Source organism: Artibeus jamaicensis, unplaced genomic scaffold (genome assembly GCF_021234435.1).
Source record: "Artibeus jamaicensis isolate MK-2021 breed Jamaican fruit bat unplaced genomic scaffold, CSHL_Jam_final contig_515, whole genome shotgun sequence".
NCBI classification, from domain to species: Eukaryota; Metazoa; Chordata; class Mammalia; order Chiroptera; family Phyllostomidae; genus Artibeus; species Artibeus jamaicensis.
This window is the reverse complement of record NW_026521869.1, coordinates 2161533-2183796: the sequence shown is the minus strand read 5'-3', so window position 1 is coordinate 2183796 and position 22264 is coordinate 2161533. Positions and strand designations below refer to the sequence as shown.

The window sequence follows — 22264 nt, the reverse complement described above, 5'->3', positions numbered from 1 at the left end:
CAGATAAGGTGAAGTTAAAGGAGATCATCATCACCAAGCCCATATTATACCAAATGTTAAAGGGACTAATCTAAGAAAAAGAAGATAAAAAACATGTACAGTAAAACGACAGCAAACTCACAATTATTAACAAACCACACCTAAAGCAAAAACAAAAGCAAACTAAGCAAACAACTAGAACAGGAACAGAACCACAGAAATGGAGATCACATGGGGGGTTATCAACAGGGGAGTGGGAGGAGGAGAAGGGGGGAAAGGTACAGAGAATAAGTATCATAAATGGTAGGTAGAAAATAGACAGGGGGAGAGTAAGAATAGTATGGGAAATGTAGTAGCCAAAGAAGTTATGGCACATGGAAATGAACTAAAGGTGGGGAACGTGGGTGGGAGGTGGAGTGCCAGCGTGGAGGGGAGTGAAGGGGGGAAAATGGGACAACTGTAATAGCATAATCAGTAAAATATATATTTTTAAAAACTGACATAGGAGAACCTGAGATCCCCCAAATATCAGTCCAATATATTTTTATGGTTAGACTAGACTTTCTTAAAAAATAATGTTTAAAAAATTAGACCTCAATTTTTGGTTCGATTTTCATTTAAAAAAATAATAGCTTTTGCCTTGGCTGGATGGTTGAGTTGGTTGAATCGTCATCTGTATACCAAAAGGTTGCAGGTTTGCTGCCTGTGGGTTTGATCCCCAGTTGGGATGTGTGCAGGAGGCAACCAGTTGAAGTTTCTCTTTCACATTGATGTTTCTTCCTGTCTCTGTCTCTCTCCCCTCCCCTCCCCTCCCCTCCCTTCCCTCTGTCCTTTTACTCCTGCCCTTCCTCCTCCCTCCTCTCTCTGAAAATCAATAAACTTATCCTCAGGTGAGAATGAAAACAATAAAAAATAGGTTTCTTTTAAGTAAATTTTTAGAAACTTGGGGAATGTAGAGAAGTCAATTTGCATAAAAAGTTATTTTCATAGTAATTTGGAATAATATAATTTTATCAGGCTGATTTACTAATATACTTAGCAGGTCGATCAGATGTGGTGGGTTTAAGGAAACACACAGAGACATGGCAATAGAATTACGTTCTACGTGAACTAATATTAATATATTTTAGCCCCAAGAGAGAATCACACCATTACATTTTGTCCTTTTATCTTAAAGAATAAAACAATTTACTGTCTAAAATGGATACTTCACTTTTATATCAAAGACTCATATTGTTTTGTAGTTGTTTCATTGTTACTAAAGGTAGTTAAATTAGAGTGGAATTTATAAATGCAATTTATAATGCTTAAATTATGTCAGTTACTTTATAATATTAACTTTTGATAAATTTACAGTTTATAAGTGAAAATGAGTAGTTCTTTAAGTAAAAATATTTTTCTTCCTTATATAGAGAGTTCTGGAGTCTGAAGAGCAAGTACTTGTTATGTATCATAGGTATTGGGAAGAATACAGCAAGGGTGCAGACTATATGGACTGCTTGTATAGGTAAGTATGCTTTTTTAAACTCTGGTAGTCTAAACAGTATTACTTGTGTTCATAATGGAAGGGTTTCAGAAAAAAATAGCTACCTGCTACCCATTGAAATGCACAAGATTAGAGCATTTCCTGCCATATAGACTTCTCAGCTATAGAAAAGATCTGCAGTATGGGTCAAGTGGGTATTTGGGAGCTAGGCCGTGTGTGGGAAGTCATTCTATGACAAGTGTATTCTATAGTATAGCTCTGTTTCTTCAGTTTATTTGGAACTACATAGTACATGTTAAATCTCAACAGAAATCTAAAGGGAAACCTTAGTTCAGATGAAACTTAGCAGAGTAAATAAGCCCGCATTCCCTTTCAGTAGGCTCTTATTTGACTCTAGGATCCAGTGTTTTATGTCATGGAAACACTATTAGTCAAACTACTTAGCAGTTTTCCTTTTCAATTTCCACCGTCTCTAGGCATTTCGAATTACCTCCAGTGTCATAATGCCCCATGGCTCTGTCTTCCTGCCTTTCCTCATGCTATTCTCTCTGTCTCAATTGCTTTTCTTCCTTTTTTGAATGACTAATTCTGATGTATTTTTCCACATTCCCCTCTCTGGACTTCCTTCCCCACCTCTGCCCAGTCTCCTGCTTAGATGTTTTACGTTAAGTGCCACACCTGCGAGTTCCATGGTATCTGCCGGTCCTCTTTAACCTGTTCGTGTAGACAATGGAAACAAGTACTTAGGTATGGAAGGCAGAGAACTATTTATTCAATAGTGGATAAATAAGAAATAGTACCAATAGCACCTGGGCCTTTCACATTTGAATGTGGGGTATGTGCTCTTGAAATGGTTGTAGCTGTGATGCATGCAGTGATAGTTCGCCCTGTGCGTGCCACAGACATACCTTTGCCTCATTTTCTCACTGGGGAGATGCTGAAGAGTAGAGCTGGTCTCAAAGCATTATCTGCACAGTTATACCATGCAGAAATACCACACTGGGGCCAAGGCTTGTTTTTCTTGGTGTGTTTGTCCTTTGCTTGACTGGTTCATGTTCCCTTAGGTTTTTTAACACTACTGGAGTTTATTCACTATCAGTTGCCTATATTAGAAACTGGAGCTTACTTCTAATGGCCAATACCTTTTATTTCTTCTTAGAAGAGCAAAATGTAATAAAACCAAAAACCAGCTATTGCTGAGAAGCACAGCATTTACTGTGGCATTGGATTTTATAAAACAGTATATTTGTTAAACATCCTGACATTTGATGTTTTTTTTAACTCATCCACCAAAGTAATATAGTCATAAATAGAACTAACAATTCCCCAACTAAATTGTGGGAGAGAGTTGGGGGAATTTGAAGGAGAAGAGCGTGCATGCCTTTGCCTTTGCTGGGAGTCTTGGGCCACTCTGTGGAAATGACAAGAGTATTTAAGGTTGCATGCCATGGAGTGGGATCTCTCTTTAACTGAGACAGTTCAGTAAAGATTTAAGTTGTTTTTCTATTCTTCATTTTTTAGGACATAATTCTCTTGGTTTTCCAGTATTTATGTTTTGATTTACCAAAATCAATTTGATACTATTTAAGTTAAAGCTATTAACTTAGTACATTAATGCGTTATTACAAGTTGCAGTCTGTATGATATCCATGCATGTGCATATGTATATAAAATAGTATGAGGTAGTTAGATCTCTGTTTTTATAGGTGAGTAAACTGAGAGTTGGAGAAGTTAAATGACTTTGCTTAAGGGCTCAGCTAAAAAAAAAAGCACAAGGGCAGGATATAAACCCAGATCAGTCTGATTAAATCCATTTAACTTATTTATTCTGCCCTACTCTCATTCTAGATGCTTTTTTAGTTACTTATGTAAATTCTAGTCTCATCTCTTTTCTCACACTACATTTTTTTTTAGGATGCTCTCAGTTACTCCTGGTTTTAGCTACAACCTACCTATTGATAACCACCAAAATATTTATTTATCCCAGGCAGTTTCAGAGGAGTATTTTTACTTAGTTCTTTATATCTCCAGGATGTTCTGTGAATATGAACATTGTATTACTGCAGGTTTTCAAAACTGAGCTCATTATCTTTTCCATGTACACTGTTCCAGCATGACTAATTTTAATGAATAGTAGTACTGTATGCCTAGACATACATGCCAGAAGTCTCAGTTTTCCTTCAGTTAGGGTTTTCCTCTCCACCCGACCCCTACTGGTTGACTTCTCCAGATATCTCTGAAATTCATTATTTCCTTTGCACTGCTATATAGCTCAAGGTTTTTATCATCCCTCACCAGGACCGTTAATGATAAAGTCCCTGTAATTAGCTCCCATTTTTTAATTTCTAATTTATTCTATTGCGTAAACTTCTGTTATCTAAAGTGCAAATTTGATCACTGTCTAACCTCTTCTTCACTCAGATTTAATTTATAAAATGGATGTACATTAGCATAAATGACTTAAAGAATTTGCTTTTAAAGAAAAATAATGAGCCCTGGCTGGTGTAGCTCAGTGGATTGAGTGTGGGCCTGCAAACCAAAGGCTCACTGGTTCAATTACCAGTCTAGGGCACATGCTTGGGTTGTGGGCCAGGTCCCTAGTTGGGGGCGCATGGGAGGCAACCACACATTGATGTCTCTCTCCTTCTCTTTTTCTTTTCCCCTCTAAAAATAAATAAATAAAGTTTTTAAAAATAAAGAAAAATAATATTTGTGCCCCACCTTTCCCAATACTACATATCTGTTTAGATCTTACTGGCCCTTGAAGTACAGTACTTAAAGTATTAGCTTGAGAATTAACAACTCTTAAAATCCAGTAGGTATTAGCATGAGAATAATGGAATTTTCTAAGATAGGTCAAAAAGCCTGATTTCTTAGAGTAGCACAATTTTCTTAGCAGTAACACAATTCCATTGTGTTATTGCTCATACTCCAGAAAAGCAAATATACTTACTTACTAACCACTTTCTTGACAGAATAAATTGTAAGAACACGTACTTTGCATTATACCTAAGCAGAACAAAAAGGTATTATCTGTTTGGTAGACTAAATTATTTTAAGAAATTATCATCTAATAATACATTATCTAGCAATTTTCTTTTATGATTTTTTACAACATGTCTTTAAAAAACAAGTATGTAGTTAATATTGTAAAATACCACAGTGACTTAGAAGTTAAGAATGGTATCTATATAAAAATGAAAATTGCACTATTTACATTTTAAATTATTTAAAGAATTTATTTTAAAATAATTTTCTTTAAATTATTTTAAAAGGTTGTATATCAAGCTAAACCTATCAAGAGTAGAAATCTGAAATAAGAAAGATATATTTAGTGTTAGTTTAGATTTTATTCCATGAAGGGGAAAAAATAGTGACTTGTCCTATCAGATATAAGCATATAAAGCTTCATTGAAACTGTGTCCTGGCCAGGAACAAGCACATGGTCTTTGGGACAGATTAGTGAATTCAGACCTGCAGAACTAGCAGCTGCTGCTTCAGAGCTAACAAACCACTGTTCTGAGAAGTTTACACTTACTATATAGGTATAAGGGAGCTACTGTAGGATTTTGAATGGGGAAGTGACATTGTGAAAACGGAATGTTTAGATGAGTTGGAGATGCCACAGACTGGAAGTAGAAACCAGTCATGAGAATGTTATACATGATCCAAGCAGAGAGTACACAAATGGCATTGGAAGTGGAAAGGAAACTCAAGGAGATGATGAATAGTTTAGTAGAACTATTGGTTAGTCCTACTAACCAATAGTTTAGTAGGTTTAGTTGGTCTTTATACACCAACTGATTAAAAAAGGCAAACTGGAAGGATGAGAAAAGGATGAGAATACTGGGATGGCCATGATATCATTGCCCCAAAAAGAAACTGGCTTGGAGCAAAGGATCCACAGAGAAAGACACATGTAAATGATAAAGATGGGACACTTAAGTTCTCTCGCCTCAGGGCACATATGCCATTACTGAAATATTATATTTATTGATGTTGGTATAGTCTGCCAGATGTGCAAGCTCTGTGTGGGTGGAGACCACATGTTTGTTTTTCGTTTCTGTCCTCAGTGCCTTGCATAGTACTTGCCATAAAGTATACCCTCAGACAGTACTTGTTGAATGAGAGTGGGAGAACTCATGAGTTTCTGTGTTCTACCACTTATTGGCAGATTGACCTTGGCAAGTTCTTTAAGCTAAGCTACAATTTTCATATATATGATGTTAGGATTGTGATAGTTCTGTGTGTGTGTGTGTGTGTGTATATATATATATATATATATATATATATATCTCATGGTATTCAGCTGTGTAAAATGCATAGGGCTATGTCTGACACATGATATGTACTCAGTAAATGTTAGTGATTATTTCTATTTCCTGTCATCCCTAGATCTTATGATCTGGCTCCAGGCTGCTTTTCCAAGTTTGTGTTCTGGTATTAGCTTTTGCTTTCCCTGCTATCTGAAACGTTACCCATTTATTTTGTCAGTAAATCACTGAAGAAGTAGTTTGAGAACTTCAGAGTTGCCTGTCACTGTTCTAGGTGCAGTGTCCAAGACATGCAGATGTATTCCAGAGGGGAGAGGGATGGCTAGAATGAGCAGACACATAGCAGAACAGAATTATTTCACACAGTAACAAGTACTATGAAAAAAATAGAACAGTTGTGTGTCAGATAGTTCTTTATTGGGGTTGAGAAGTTAAGGGTTTTGTTTTATTTGTTTGCCTGGGCTAAGTGGCTTTATTAGAGAAAGCTGGGATTACAAAGCACTTAAGAGTTGGTTTGGGGGCCCTTCTTGCCAAATATGGGCACAAAATTGACAAAGCACTGGTTACACCCTATCTGCTGCTTGGCCTAACCAGTCTTCATTTTCTTTTGTTTGGCCACTTTGGGAGTCTTACCTTTTTCCCAGCACAGGCCAGGGAACCATGGACTTTACCTCCAAGCATGCAGCTGGCTACTTCCAGAGTGGTCAGAACCTTCACCCCACACTGGCTTAGGGCAGTGTCCTTGTCTAGGGTGTGTGCCTGCCAGGAGCACAACTTGATCTGGAGCCATTCCCTCCAGAGAGGCCGTGTGAGCCTTGATCTGGGTGACCATCTCCTGGCTGATCACCTCCAAGGTGTGTAGTTTCTGGGTGAGAACAGAGAGTTGAATGGCAGCAGCCACTGCAGTTAACTACCTTCAGGTAGAATCAAGACAGAGAAAGGAGCGAGGACACATATGTCCTTGCTGCCTGCTGTGTGCCACGTCTCTCGGGGTTAATTTGGATTGGGGTCAGGTCAGACCTGAGAGAGGGGTGTTTGAACTGAGACCTAAATGACAGAGGCCAGAGATGAAGATATCTGAGATAGAGCATTTTAGGCATTTCATGTCCTATCCCAGATACTCTATTTCAGGTAAAAAAGCAATTCTCTTTGCCGTTTACTTCTGTCTTTCTTTTTTTTAAAGATTTTATTTATTTATCTTTAGAGGGTAAGGGAAAGAGAGAGGGAGAGAAATATCAGTGTGTGGTTGCCTCTCATGCACCCCCTGCTGGAAACTGGCCTGCAACCCAGGCATGTGCCCTGACTGGTAACTGAACCACGGTTGTATGGTTCGCAGGCCTGTGCTCAATCCACTGAGCTATACCAGCCAGGGCTACTTCTGTCTTTCAGTCCTGTTCTCCTTTCCCCTGCTGGAAGGCATGGTTGGAAACCCTGCATGAAACTATGAGGGTTACATAATGAAGGAAAAATAATAATGTGACTTTGTTAATGTATGGGCAGAGGAGACTAAATGTGAAATGGAGCCACCTAGGTTGTAAGCTTTGGAGTACAGAGGCTCGAAGTTAGTGCATATGGGAGTGGAACCTCTGCAAATAGTTGTGGCTGTGCCACTTTGGAGTTAATTCCAGGAATTATATTTTTCACACTTCTTCAGAATTGTTGGTGGAGGTAGGCAGTTGAAATTTTTGTCGTCTTTACTTTCAGTGTTGGTAAGTACTGACAATAAATGTTGTCTATAAATGTTAAGTGGGCCTTCTGTTTTTATGCAGTGAACATTAGAAAGTACGTGTTTTAGTATGGGATTTCATCGTTGTTGCCTAAATACTTGCATTGTCAATAGCTATTTAGTATATTGGCAGAACCTTTGAGGTGAATAGTTTTTTTTTGGTTGTGAACATCAGAGACACTGTAGTGAAATCTGGGATGGCAAAATGGTGAATGTGTGAATATTACAGGCTCTTCTTACACATTTTATTTAATTTTAGAACTCTGTTCATCTCAGTCTTAGAATTTATCACAGTATTTAGTCTTAGCATATATGGAAACAATTTCTTTTTTTAAAGTATATTTTATTGATTATGCTATTATAGTTGTCCCAGTTTTTTCTTCCCCTCTATCCCCCTCTGCCCTGTGCTGTCCCTCCCTCTAGCATTCCCTCCCTTTTTTTGTTCATGTCCATGGTTCATACAAGTTCTTTGGCTTCTCTACTTCCCAGACTGTTGGTAACTTCCCTCAGTGTAATTTGTGCTTACCAATTATGCTTCTTATTCCCTGTAGCTTTCTCCCCCTTTTCCCTGGCCCCTCCATGCTGATAACCCTCCATATAATCCTCATTTCTCTGATTCTGTTTCTGTTCTACTTAGGGGGTCAAAAATAAACTAATCTTAGTTTATTTTGTTTTTGTTTTTATTTGTTTAGGTTCAGTTGTTGATAGTTGTAATTTGTCAGTTTACTGTTCATTTTGATCTTCTTCTATTTCTTAGATAAATCCTTTTAACGTTTCATATAATAAGGGCTTGGTGATGATGAACTCCTTTAACTTGACCTTACCTGGGAAGCACTTTATCTGCCCTTCTTTTCTAAATGAAAGCTTTGCTGGATAGAACAATCTTGGATGTAGGTCCTTGCCTTTCATAACTTGGAATACTTATTTCCAGCCCCTTCTTGCCTGCAAGTTTTCTTCAAATCAGCTGATAGTCTTATGGGAACTCCTTTGTAGGTAACTGTCTCTTTTCCTCTTGCTGCTTTTAAGATTTTTTCTTTATTTATAATTTTGGGTAACTTAATTATAATGTGCCTTGGTGTATTTCATCCTGGGTCCAGTTTCTTTGGGACTCTCTGAGCTTCCCGGACTTCTTGGAAATTTATTTCCTTTTATAATTTTGGGGAATTTTTTCTTCATTATTTTTTCAAATAAATTTTCTATTGCTTGCTCTTCCTCTTCTCTTTCTGGTACCCCTATGATTAGGATGTTGGAGTGCTTAAAGTTGTCTGAGAGGTTTGTAAGCCTCTCCTCACTTTTTAAAATTCTTGTCTCTTCATTCTGTTGCGGTTGAATGTTTATTTTGTTCAAAATTATTGATTTGGTCCTGGTTTCCTTCCCTTCACTGTTGGTTTCCTGTGTATTTCTTTATTTCACTTTGTGTGGCCTTCAATTCTTCCTTCATTCTCTAACTGAGCTCAAGCATTTCTGTGAGCATTCTGATTACCAGATTTTGAACTCTGCATCTGATAGGTTGTTTATTTCCTTGCTGCTTAGTTCTTTTTTCTATAGTTTTGATCTGTTCTTTCACTTGGGCCATAATTCTTTGTCTCACTGCACCTGTTACATTGTAATGGGCAGAGCTTTAGGTATTTTCCAGGGCAGGGCAACCCTCGTGGCTGCATTGTGGCGCTCTCTGTGGGGGAAGGGTCAGAATGGGAACAGTGCCACTTGCTCAGTTTTCTGTCATTTCCCTTGCTTCCCACAAGTGGATTATTCCCTTCCTGGTGCTAATTCGCAGGTGGGTGGGTTTGTGTACCCTGTGTGAGACTGGGAGTTTCTCTCACCTTCTCAAGCCCTACAGGTTTTTACAACCAGAGGTTTTGAGTCTTTAGTTTACCATGCTGAAACCCTGGGCTAATCTGGGCTAGAATGTGGGAGTGCCCTGTCTTGCTATCACCCCCTTAACTGCATAGTCTGCAGCCTTGCTGTGCATTCTATGCCTGGCTGCCTGGCTTTGTCCCTCCTACCAGTCTGGATGAACATTTCTTTTATTTCCTTGGTTGTTGGAGTTTTATTGCATATTGATTTTTCTGGCAGTTCTGATCGCTTTTTGTTTTTAAATTGGTTGTTATCCTTTTGGTTGTGTCAGGAATTGAAGTGTTTCTACCTATGCCTCCATCTTGGCAGGAACTCTGAAACAATTTCTTCATAAAGCTCTTTTTCTTAGGTAAAGTGATCTTGCCTTTTACTGCCTATAACAATCAATTCCATGTTCTTACCCACTAATTGTGAAATTCGTCATTTGTTTAAAACTGAAAAGTTATATTTTTCCTGGGGAAAAGTATAAATTAGAGAACAGACCTAGGTAAGATCTTTTAACCATTTTCCGTTTAATTCTTTGCAAAGTAAATGTATCTTGACTTACTGACAGGAATCTGGGAATGAACAAATGAGTTTGTTGAAAGCTTGTCTGTTGAATAGGAGCTATTGTGCTATAAGACTTGGAATTTTTAGAGCAAAACCTTGGAGTTTAAAACAATTATTTATTCATTTTAGAGTGAGAGAGAGCCATTGATTTGTTGTTCCATTTATTTATGCACGTATTGGTTGCTTCTTGTATGTTTTCTGACCGGAGATCAAACCCTATAACCTTGGCATATCCAGACAATGCTCTAACCAACTAAACTACCTGGCCAGGGACCATTGAGTTTGTTTGTTTGCTTGTTTGTTTTAAGTGAGACTGGGGTAATAGGGTTTTTTCCACTAGTCTAGAAGTGGTGTGTTTTTTTTTTTAAGATTCTATTTATTTTTTAGAAAGAGAGGAAGGGAGGAAGAAAGAGAGGGAGAGAAACATCCATCTATGTGAGTGAGGAACACCAATTGGTTGTCTCTTCCATGTCCCCAAGCAGGGACCTGGCCCATAACCCAGGCATGTGTCCTGACTGAGACTCAAGCTGGGGACCTTTTGTTTCACTTCTCAGGCCAGCGCTCAATCCACTGAGCCACAGCAGCCAGGGATAGAGGTCTTCTTTGTCTCTTGGGGCCTTGTAGAGAAATTTGAGCTGATAATTTTTATTTTTTTAATTTGTACTTAATTTCTTTTGGATATATTACATAACTTGTTCTGTAGTTTATTTATAATCCTAAAATTATTGTTCCAGAGTTGCAAGTTACTTGTTTTCCTACTGGTTTTGACATACTGTCAAATGATATTACATTTATTTTTCAGGTATCTAAACACCCAGTTTATTAAAAAAAATAAATTGACAGAAGCTGACCTTCAGTATGGCTATGGTGGTGTAGATATGAATGAACCACTTATGGAAATAGGAGAGGTAGGAAATTCCTTAAATTACTGGCAAATATAAGAGTGTTTTTACTTAAGTAATTTGATTTACTGTCCTTTTTTTAAACTGAGTTGACTATCAAAATTGTCAAAATTAAAAAAATAAATGTTAAGTAAATAAAATACTTTAATGACTTCCTAAGAATATTCAAGTAGATAAGAAAAGCAGAAAAGATATGATGAGTATTGTTTTAATAATTAAGTTAATGACAGTTTAATGGTTTTATTATGTGGCAAAGCTCGTGAAAAGTATTTAGAAATGTTGAGATAGGTAGAAAGTGCAAAGGACATGGACATGCAGAAGAATCTGAAAAGATAATAAATGCAAATTTATGGGTATAGCCCGCCTTTTTTAACTTCTAAAAAGTAATAAACTCAGAGTAATACAATGAACTGTGCAGTTTAATTAACTCGGAATTTTGAGGTACAGTGCAAATTTAAATGTTGAAAATTACTTAATGTGTATATTTATTATGAAAGAAATATTGTAGTATAATGTTTGTTTATCCATGTAATACATTTATTGAGCAACCAGACATTGTAGATTTAGTGGTGAACAAACAAGAATGTTCCTGTCCTCATAGGGAAGCAGATGTCACATATATAAAGAAATCAATTTTAAATTGTGATGAGTGTCAATGAAGGGAACAGTAAGATACAGCATTAGTAGAGATTTAAATTAGAGCAATCTTTTTGGAAACAAATTTGTTAGTGTCTTTCAGTAAACTTTAAAATGTTTAGTACCTATTGATTGACCGTGTAACTCCAGGTCTAGGAATCTGTACCATGAAAATAATAAGTATGGGGGGGAAAAGTGTTTGAAAGCATTCCTTGCAATCATTGCTAATATGTATGAATAATGGGTAAGAAATCTAAATTTCCGATAGCTCACAATAAAACTCACACATAGAAGAATATATCCAGTATGATTTTGTTACAAAGGCAGACAAGGAATAAATTAGTAGTAGAAAATAGTTCATAGGCACTTTTAACGAAGGGGAAAATGGTTTATAAAGATAATTGGGCATAACATTTTATATTTAATAGGAATATAACTATACAGGAAAAAAGGATAGTCTGAAGCACATCAGTCAGAAATACCAAAATCTTAACAGTGGTTGTTTTAGTTATTAGGCTTATAAATGAATATTTTACTTAATGTTTGTTCCTTATTACCAACACTATCAAGCCTGCTCCTTTTCTTAGAGGAAATCATTATAAACAGTTTGGTTTATATCTTTTCTGAATGTTATGTGTACATTTGCATATAAATACTCATGTATACATAACATAATAGATTTTATTTTAAACACTGGTTTTATACCATATTAATAGTCCTCTGACTTCTATTATATACCTTTTTTGTTAACATGTTGAGTTCTTTTTGCTTAAGGTTACTTTTTCATGAGAGCTTAATATTCTACATCAGGGAAACTTCCACCAAGATGGAGGCGTAGGTGGAAACACTGTGACTTCTGCACAACCAAGTTTAAAAACAACAAAGTTTTAGCAACAAAAACTCAGCCAAATCACAGAAAATTGAACTATACTGTAGTCTGACAACAACGAACCACTCAGCCAGATTGGTAAGAGGGGCAGAGCTAGCAGCAGAGCGGGGTCAGGCAGGAAAGATCCACCAGACCGACCCAGGAGCACAACCCAGGCGCGCAGGCAGCCGAGGACAAATTCCAGGTGTGGAGTAGCAATGGGTGGACCCACTGAGGGTGCAAGGCTGCAGGCTGATCTTGGTCACACATTCGCGTGCTGATGAACCAGGCGAAGGAGCCAGGAGTGAGACAGATCACGTAGGCCCCAGCGGCGGGAAGCAGCAGAGGGGATGACCACTATCATCCCTCTCTGACCCTGCCCCCACATACAGCATCACAACCCAGCGACCTGGGTGGCCCCACCCTGGTAAATACCTAAGGCTCCTCTCCTCATAAGTAACAGGCACAAACAGATCAAAACATGGCTCAAGAAGAACTCAGAGCCCCAGAGCCGATAAATCTAAGCAAACAAGAAATTGCCAATTTATCAGAGGCACAGTTCAAAACACTGGTGATCAGGATGCTCACAGAACTGGTTGATTTTAGCCACAGCTAGAGGAACACATGAAGGCTAAACTAATTGAACTGAAGGGAAATGCACAGGAAAGCAATAATGATGGAAAGGAAACTGGGACTCAAATCAAGGGAGTGGACCAGAAGGAAGAAAAAAATGACCAAACAGAAAAGAATGAAGAAACAAGAATTCAAAAAAATGAGGAGAGACTTAGGAACCTCCAGGACGTCTTTAAACGCCCCATCATCCAAATTATAGGGGTACCAGAAAGGGAAGAGCAAGAGCAAGTGGAAATCTTAATTGAACAAATAATGAAAGAGAACTTCCCCAATCTGGCAAAGGCAGTAGACTTCCAGGAAATCCAGGAAGCACAGAGAATCCCAAAGAAGGTGGACCCAAGAAGGAACACACCAAGGCACATCATAGTTACATTAGCCAAAATTAAAATGAAGGAGAGAATCCTAGAAGCAGCAAGAGATAAGGGGACAATCACCTACAAAGGAGTGCCCATCAGACTGTCAGCTGATTTCTCAAAAGAGACCTTACAGGCAAGAAGGGGCTGCAAAGAAGTATTCCAAGTCATGAAATCGAAAGACCTACAACCAAGATTGCTTTGTCCAGCAAAGCTTTCATTTAGAATGGAAGGACAGATAAAGTGCTTCTCAGATAAGATCAAGTTAAAGGAGTTCATCATCACCAAGCCCTTACTATATGAAATGTTAAAGGGACTTACCTAAGAAAAATAAGATAAAAAAGATGAACAGTGAAAGGACAGCAAACTCACAGTTATTAACAACCACACCTGAAACAAAAGCAAATTAAGAGGACAGCTAGATCAGGAGTGAACCATAGAAATGAAGATCACATGGAGGGTTAGCAACAGGGGAGCGGGAGAAGGAGAAGGGGGGAGAAGGTACAGAAAATAAGTAGCAAAGACGGTAGGCAGAAAATAGATAGGGAGGAGGGCAAGAATAGTAGGGGAAATATAGAGTCTAAAGAACTTGTGACACATGAACATAAACTAAAGCCGGGGGGAATGGGGGAGGGGAATGAAGGGGGGAAATAGAACAACTGTAATGGCATAATTAATAAAATATATATTAAAAATATTCTACATCACGGATATAACAATAACTTCTTAATTATACCAGTCCTCTTTTCAGTTTTTTGTTATTACAAACAATACTACAGTGAACATCGTTGTTTATTAAATGTTTTTTGAGCCCCTCTATGTGTCAGGCACTGTTTTATATGTTAGGAATATATAGTGAACAAAGATGAAAATGTTACACTCATGGAATTACACATTTATGTTTATAACTCTTTATATACAGGCAGAAACTTTCACAGAGTGGGTACCTGGAGTTGATTTTCTGCCAACTTGTCTTTCAAAGGCTTTACCAATTCAACCACAACTATAAAAATCTCATTTTCTTATGTACTGTTACCTTCTGTTTTTCCCTGTTCATGCTATTTAAAAAGACAAAAAAGAAGGCAGAACTTGAAGGATGTTCCTTGTAAGAAGACTTGCTTTCACTTATTTGAAATGGAATTACCCATGGATCAGAATAGAGTTGCTCCAGGGAAACCGAATAGAAAAGCTAAAGACAGACTTATACCGCTGTGGATGTACTTCACTTAGTAACAGGAGCAATCAGTTTTTGATGCTGGAATAATTTGTATGGAAAAAAATACATTGGACTTTAAAGGCTGAAATGTGAAAGGAAAACTTTAAAACTTTTGGGAAACAATATAGAAGACTTTAAGATCCAATGACCATATCATTATGACCTTAGGGTAGGGAAGGAGTTCTTAAAAGACACACACAAAAAAAACCATAAAGAAAAAAATTGAATACATTAAAATACAATATGTTTTTACTAAAAACTACTGTAAAGAAACTCAGAAGTTCACAAACTGTGACAAACTGCAATATGTAAAACTGTCAAGGGATGAATTTCTACAATATATAAAGAACTCCTAGGCTGCATTAAGAACAAGACAAACATTAATGGGATAATGGGCAAAAGAAATGAATTTCACAGGAAAAAACTGAGATGCACAATAAACATATAAAAAGATGCCCAGTTTTATTTGGGAAAATGCTAATTAAAATTACAGACAGATGATGACATTTTACATCCGAGAGATTGGCAAAGTCTGCTAAAGACTGTCAGTCACACATGTTGTCAAGGAACTCACATTCATTGCGTATGCCCACGTAAATTACAAAACCACTTGACTCAGTAAAGGTGCATGTATTTCTAACCTTGTAGGGCATCATATCCACACGTAGGTGTATATCTGGGAATTTCTTGCTTATATTCACCAGAAGATATATATAAGAATAGCAGCATTTTTTTTCTCATTAGCCAGAAAACTGGAATCAAACATATCAGCAGTAAAGAGGAAAAAAATCATGGTATATTTATACAATAGGATACTACATAGCAGTGTCAATGATTGAACTATATATAGCTATATTTTTCAGTTTAGATGGAGTTCAATGACATGGTTAAAATTTTAAAAATTATACATAGAAGAGTATACAGCATGATTTTGTTATCAAGGTCAGAAGTGGTCAAATTCAAAATGATCCCCTCCCCTCTCCCTTCTGGTCACTGTCAGGGGAAAAGGGAATGAGTTTACAGGAACAGTATGAAGGACACATGGACAGAAACTAGGGGGGGGGTGTGGAAATGGGAGGGAGGTGGGGAGCACCTGGGGGAGGTGGGCTGAGATGGGAATAAAACAAAACTGTACTTGAACAACAATTAAAATAATTTTTTTCAATTAAAAAAATTTAAAACTATATGGGAATACTTGCACATTTGGTGGAATTATAAGCCAAGGAAAGAAGTAACACAAATTCAGGATTGCAAAAACCTGAGGGGCAGTAGTAATGGTGAAGTTGTATTTCATAAACTGCTGGGTGGATACAGGGGTGTTTTATTTCATTATTCTTTAAACTGACATTCTCTTATGTTTGTATGAGAGGCTTTATAATTTAAAAGTTAGCTAACAGCCAAATTATATTATTTTATTTAATATAATTAATTTTGTTACAATCTTGACATTTGTAATGGCTCCATAATATCGAGCATTTGATAAATAAGGTTTTATAAAAAACAATTATTTCTGTAAAATTTTCAGCTTAATTCTGTTCTTTGTACAAGTCTTATATAATGTCATTTATTAGTAGAAATTAACTTTTCTTACATTTACTCAATATTTATTTGAATTTTTAAATATTATAGATACTTTTTTGGTGGATTTTTTTTAAGTCTTAAGCAAATGTTAAGAAAAAAAAAACTTAAGTAATTTAGCCTTGATGGGTTTTATTTTTCTTGGCAGCTAGCATTGGATATGTGGAGGAAATTGATGGTTGAACCACTTCAGGTCATCCTTATCCGAATGCTGCTTCGAGAAATCAAAAAGTGAGTTCTGACATTTATCTTGTTGAGTCAGTTTTAATTTGCTATTTGGTATGGTTTAAAATAGTATACAGTTGCTTGGATTTTGACCAGACATAGACCTTATTTTCCTGTAATGAGCCTCATTTTCCATCTTAATAACAACACTTTAAAATTGTTTTTAAATTTTTTGGGGAGGTCTTTGGTCTTTACTTATAACTTAAACATTCATAGTAAATAAGTAAGTCCCTGAAGGAAGTGACTTACTTGTTTTCAATTCTGAAACTTGTTGGACCATCTAAGACAGTGCTGAGTTCTTTTTAAAAAATGTCTTTTCTTTTTTTTTAATTGATTTTACACAGAGAGATGAAGGGGGAGAGAGAAACATCGATTTTATTGTTCCAGTTATTTTATGCATTCATTGGTTTCTTCTTGTATGTGCCCTGACCTGGATCAAAACTGCATCTTGGACCTATCTGGCCACGGTCATGAGTTCTTTGAACATATTCTTTCAATTTAAATTCTGATGAGGATAACCTATTCAAGAAAGCAGATTATTGTAGTTAGTTGCTTACCTCTAAGGCCCACTGTTAACCCATAACTTGCCTGTTATTTTCAGGTAAATTTATGGGAAAACAGCTTCCTACTCTATTCCTGGCCCAGGGTGGTTGACTCTTTACCTGATTGTTGTGTTAATAGAGTTTGGAACAAAGCACATTTTCCTATGGAGTCCAGAATAGAATACCCTTGAGTCAGCTCTGGTTTAAAGGATTCTTAGTAATCTTTGGAAAATCAAAAGAACTCAGTCAGCTTTGGAGAATCACTAAAAAGTCAGTTATGCTGACCTACCATATATTTGGGGGCCATAAGACACACCTAGGTTTTAGAAGAGGAAAACAGGAAAAAAATTTTTTGAAGCAAAATATGTAGTAGAATATTTAATAACATAAATAACATAATATTTCACCAATGTAAATGTAAAGCTACATTTGGACTATAAGATGCATCCCCATTTTTCCTCCCAAATTTGAGGGGAAAGTGTGTATTATAAGTCTGAAAAATATGTATAATAAATTTTAGGTTACTGGAATTGATGTTATAGGAATTACTTAGACCAGTGAATTGTTGCATGATAATGACCATAGCATTTGAAATTGCTTTCTTTTTTTTTTCTTTTATTTTTAAATTTTTATTTTATTTCCAATTACAATTTATATTCAATATTATTTTGTATTAGTTTCAGGTATACCAGCATAGTGGTTAGTCAGACATACACTTTACAAAGTGTTCCCAATATTTTCAGCACCCACCTGGTACCATGCATAATTATTATAGCATTATTGACTAAATTTCCTAGGCTGTACTTTATATCCCTGTGATTATTTTGTGACTACCAATGTGTACTTCTTAATCCCTCATCTTTTTCTCCCAGCCCCCTATCCCCTCCCTCTGTAGCAACCACAGTGTGTTCTCTGTATCTGTGAATTTTTTCTGTTTTGTTTGTTTTGTTCTTTAGTGAATCTGCTTTCTTTAAGAAGACCCAGTTGTAGAGTGTTTTTATGTGAGGAGCTTCTAGTGAGAAGTAAGGGGTTTAAAAAAATAACAGAAGAAGATAGCAGACTATTTTAAAGTAAATTGATTTAAAAAAATTGTTACTCATCCTTTTAGTGATTGCACTGTTTTCAAAGATGACAAGATTGAGAGAAAGGGCAGAATTAAAGCAGTGGGTGAAACAACTTTTTTGCTTTCTTTTTTCACTGCGAAACTTATGACTAAAAACACTCCCAACAAGATTTGTAGGTTCTAACATAATTTCTTTTGCTAAGAATACTAACTTTTTTGACCTGGAATTCAAGTCATTTTTAAATTAAAAATATAATGAAAATATTGTTAACAATTTTCTAAGTATACTTTTATGAAAGATTTCTTAATATAATTATGTTCCAATCTTGTAAATTTTTCTTAAGTGTGATTGTTAGCTTGTTAAAAATGAATTTGGTGAAAAATTAAAATCTGTAATAAAAATAACAGAACTATAGTACATTAATTCTGGAAAAGACATATATATATATAGTCAGAAATGTTAGGCCAGCTTGCTTTAGTTTTATTGTAATCAGCTTCCATTAAAGTATTGTTTGACATGCTTTACTAATACTTTATTTATTTTTCATGTCTATTTGGTTAGATTGGTGTTATCTCACATTTGACAACTAAGCAAACTTAAGGGTTAATAATAATAATAAGATTATGTATGGGAAATATGTTCCAAGCATCATTTCATTTACTCCTCACAACCCTAGGAGGTCGACATTATTTTACAAATACAGAAGTGAGTGATGGTTCCCTAAACAAGGCTCATTTGACTTCACCCCCCATCTTCTTAATTCCAAGGATTGAAATCTGGGGTTTTCTGACTCTAAATCCATTATGCCTATCTTCTTAATCCATGGAACATTTCTTCCATTCTTCATTCTAATAGTTTAGCTTAGGGATGAATATATTTTAGTTTTATAATGCCTTAAGGATTCTAGTGTTTTTATACGTATTTCTTTATTTGATCTTAAGGAGCCAGGGCAAATTTTTTTTTTTATAAGTAAGTTGAACTTCAGCAGAAGTTCAGAGAGGGAGAGAAACATCAATGTGTGGTTACCTCTCATGCATCCCTTACCGGGGACCTGGCCCATGACCCAGTCATGTGCCCTGACTGGGAATCGAACCAATAACTGTTTGGTTCACAGGCCGGCATTCAATCCATTGAGCCACATCAGCCAGGGTCTTTATTCTTAACATGGCTTATTTTCATCTTTCCTTTCTTGATCACTTTTTGTTAGAGGTTTATGTGTTTGGTTGGATTTTTGTAAAGAACCAACTTTGTCTTAGTTGATCTTCCCTGTTGTATCTTTCTTTACTTTTTCATTATTCTGCTTTTAATTTTTATTCCTTGTTCTTGGAGATGAGTGGTTTTTTTCGCTGGGCTAGAATGAGTGCAGAATCCTTAGGAAAAAATGTAAAAATTTTTAGCCAAGTATTTCTTTTTGCTGTAATCTGACATATTCATTCATTCTCAGAATTACGGTATGATTATATAGTGTGGAGGCTGAGACAGTGTTTCAAAGATGAGACTGCTTTTCTCGTACAGTGACTAGAAATTCTGATACTTTAAAAAATACTGTTTCCTATGTGGTAATATTAGTTAAAGGAAATAAAGACAGCAATTTATTTAGCTCATTGTAGGGCTATTAGAGCTTCATCTGTAATTTATAAAGTTATTCAAGAAAAACAAAGAGAAATAGTAGTTGAATAACTAATTATACTTCCTACCCCAAGTACTGAAATTTTTTATAAAGAGAGCAGTTAGGAGTACAAAGCAAAATAAAGTTAAAATTGACCAAAAATTACTAGTTTTTCACTCACTAGAGTGGAGTAATTTATTCCTTAGGAAATAACTTTACATACTTATGTGATATGGAACTGTAGCTATTTTTTGTTTGAGGCCAAAAGGATTTTTGTCCATGTAGTAAATCAAGTTAAAACAGGTTCTTATGAACTCAGCCTTTTGACAGTTGCTAATGATGTGGTTAACATATCTGTTATTTCTCAGATAGGCAATATATTTATTAGGTCTTTCAGTAGGAACAAGTTTTTATACCCTTGGGGTTTATGCAATTTTACTTTCCTACGACTGATTGCAGACTTTTTTTTTTTTTTTTTAAGATTTTATTTATTCATTTTTGGAGAGGGGGAAAGGAGGGAGAGAGGGAGAGATACATCATTGTGTTGTTGTCTCTCCTACACCCCCTGTGGGGCTCCTGGCCCACAACCTAGGCATGTGTCCTGACTGGGGATTCAACTGGCAACCTTTCGGCTTCCAGGCTGGCACTCAGTCCACTGAGCCACACCAGCCAGGGCTGATTTTAGACTCTTGACACAGTATTCAGAGATGTATTAAAAAAAAATTCTCAGCCAATTTGTGTTTTCTCTGACACATTTATATGTTTTTCTTAATTGCTAAAATATTAGAATTTCATTGGGGAAAATATAATCTTAGGTAAAAATAAAACCTAACTTGATAGTCTTTATTCTTTTGTATTTCTCACTTTCTGAGAGGTATGTTTTGAAATCTAGCTTATTTTCGATTTATTGATTTTCTTTCTTATGATTCTTAGTTTTTGCTTTATACATTTGAGCTTCTGTTGTTAGCTGAATATCAGGATTATTATCTCCATGGTTAATTATTATTTTTAAATATTTTTCTTTTATTTATTTTTAGAGAGAGGGGAAGGGAGGGAGAAAGAGAGAGAGAGAGAGAAAGAAACATAACTGTGTGGTTGCCTCTCTTGTGGCCTGCACTGGGGACCAGGCCTGGAACCCAGGCATGTGCCCTGACTGGGAATCCAACCAGCGATGCTTTGGTTCACAGCCTGTGCTCAATCCACTGAACTATACCAGCCAGGGCATATTTTTATTGTTATATAGTAACTTTATCCATCTTACATTCTTTTTCCTTGTCTGTCACATATTTTTTAACTATATTTTCTTATGCTATTACAGTTGTCCTATTTTTTTCTCCCTCTTCATTCCTGGCTGCCCCGCATCCCCCAGTCCTCCAGCATTCTCCTGCTTTAGTTCATGCCCATGGGTCATAAATATAAGTTCTTTGGCTTCTCCACTTTCTATACTATTCTTAACCTCCCTGTCTATTTTGTACCTACCATTTATGCTTTTATTCCCTGTACCTTTTCCGCCAGTCACCTCCCTCCCACTTCCCACTGATAACCCTCCATGTGATCTCCATTTCTGTGATTCTGTTCCTGTTGTAGTTGTTTGCTTAGTTTGTTTGTGATTTTTTTTTAGGTTCAGTTGTTCATAGTTGAGTTTGTTGTCATTTTTCATGATCTTCTTTTTCTTAGGAAAGTTTTCATTGTCTTCTTTTTCTTAGGACAGTCCCTTTAACATAGTTTTTTAAAAATATATATTTTATTGATTATGCCATTGCAGTTGTTCTATTCCCCCCTTCATTCCCCTCCACCCTGCACACCCCTCTCCCCATTCTCCCCTGCTTTAGTTTATGTCCATGTGTCACAAGTTCTTTAGATTCTATATTTCCCCTACTATTCTTGCCCTCCTCCCTATCTATTTTCTGCCTACTGTCTTTGCTACTTATTTTCTGTACCTTCACCCTCTTTCTTCTCCTCCCACTGCCCTGATGCTAACCCTCCATGTGATCTTCATTTCTATGGTTCGCTCTTCATCTAGCAGTCCTCTTAATTTGCTTTTGTTTTAGGTGTGGTTGTTAATAACTGAGTTTGCTGTCCTTTCACTGTTCATCTTTTTTATCTTCTTTTTCTTAGGTAAGTCCCTTTAACATTTCATATAGTAAGGGCTTGGTGATGATGAACTCCTTGAATTTGATCTTATCTGAGAAGCACTTTATCTGTCCTTCCATTCTAAATGAAAGCTTTGCTGGACAGAGCAATCTTGGTTGTAGGTCTTTCGATTTCATGACTTGGAATACTTCTTTGCAGCCCCTTCTTGCCTGTAAGGTGTCTTTTGAGAAATCAGCTGCCAGTCTGATGGGAACTCCTTTGTAGGTGACTGTCCCCTTATCTCTTGCTGCTTCTAGGATTCTCTCCTTCATTTTAATCTCGGCTAATGTAACTGTAACTATGATGTGCCTTGGTGTGTTCCTTCTTGGGTCCAACTTCTTTGGGACTCTCTATGCTTCCTGGATTTCCTGGAAGTCTATTTCCTTTGCCAGATTGGGGGAGTTCTCTTTTATTATTTGTTCAAATAAGTTTTCCACCTGTTGCTGTTCCTCTTCCCCTTCTGGTACCCCTATAATTCGGATGTTGGAGCGTTTAAAGATGTCCTGGAGGTTCCTAAGCCTCTCCTCATTTTTTTGAATTCTTGTTTTTTTATCCTTTTCTGTTTGGTTGTTTCTTTCTTCCTTCTGGTCCACTCCCTTGATTTGAGTCCCAGTTTCCTTCCCATTACTGTTGG

General features: G+C 36.5%; 1 protein-coding gene and 1 pseudogene across 5 annotated transcripts in view; one reads left to right on the top strand and one right to left on the bottom strand.

The window, feature by feature from the left end:
- CUL2 (cullin 2) overlaps positions 1-22264 on the top strand; it is a 136716-nt gene that overhangs the window by 56596 nt on the left and 57856 nt on the right. For all 5 annotated transcript variants that reach the window (XM_037131555.2, XM_037131547.2, XM_037131527.2 and 2 more), the window contains 3 exons: positions 1392-1486; positions 10674-10779; positions 16206-16288. In XM_037131555.2, the coding sequence (XP_036987450.1) occupies positions 1392-1486; positions 10674-10779; positions 16206-16288 (284 nt within the window). The remainder of the gene's footprint in view (positions 1-1391; positions 1487-10673; positions 10780-16205; positions 16289-22264) is intronic.
- LOC119038802 (ubiquitin-like protein FUBI) lies at positions 6242-10642 on the bottom strand (annotated as a pseudogene).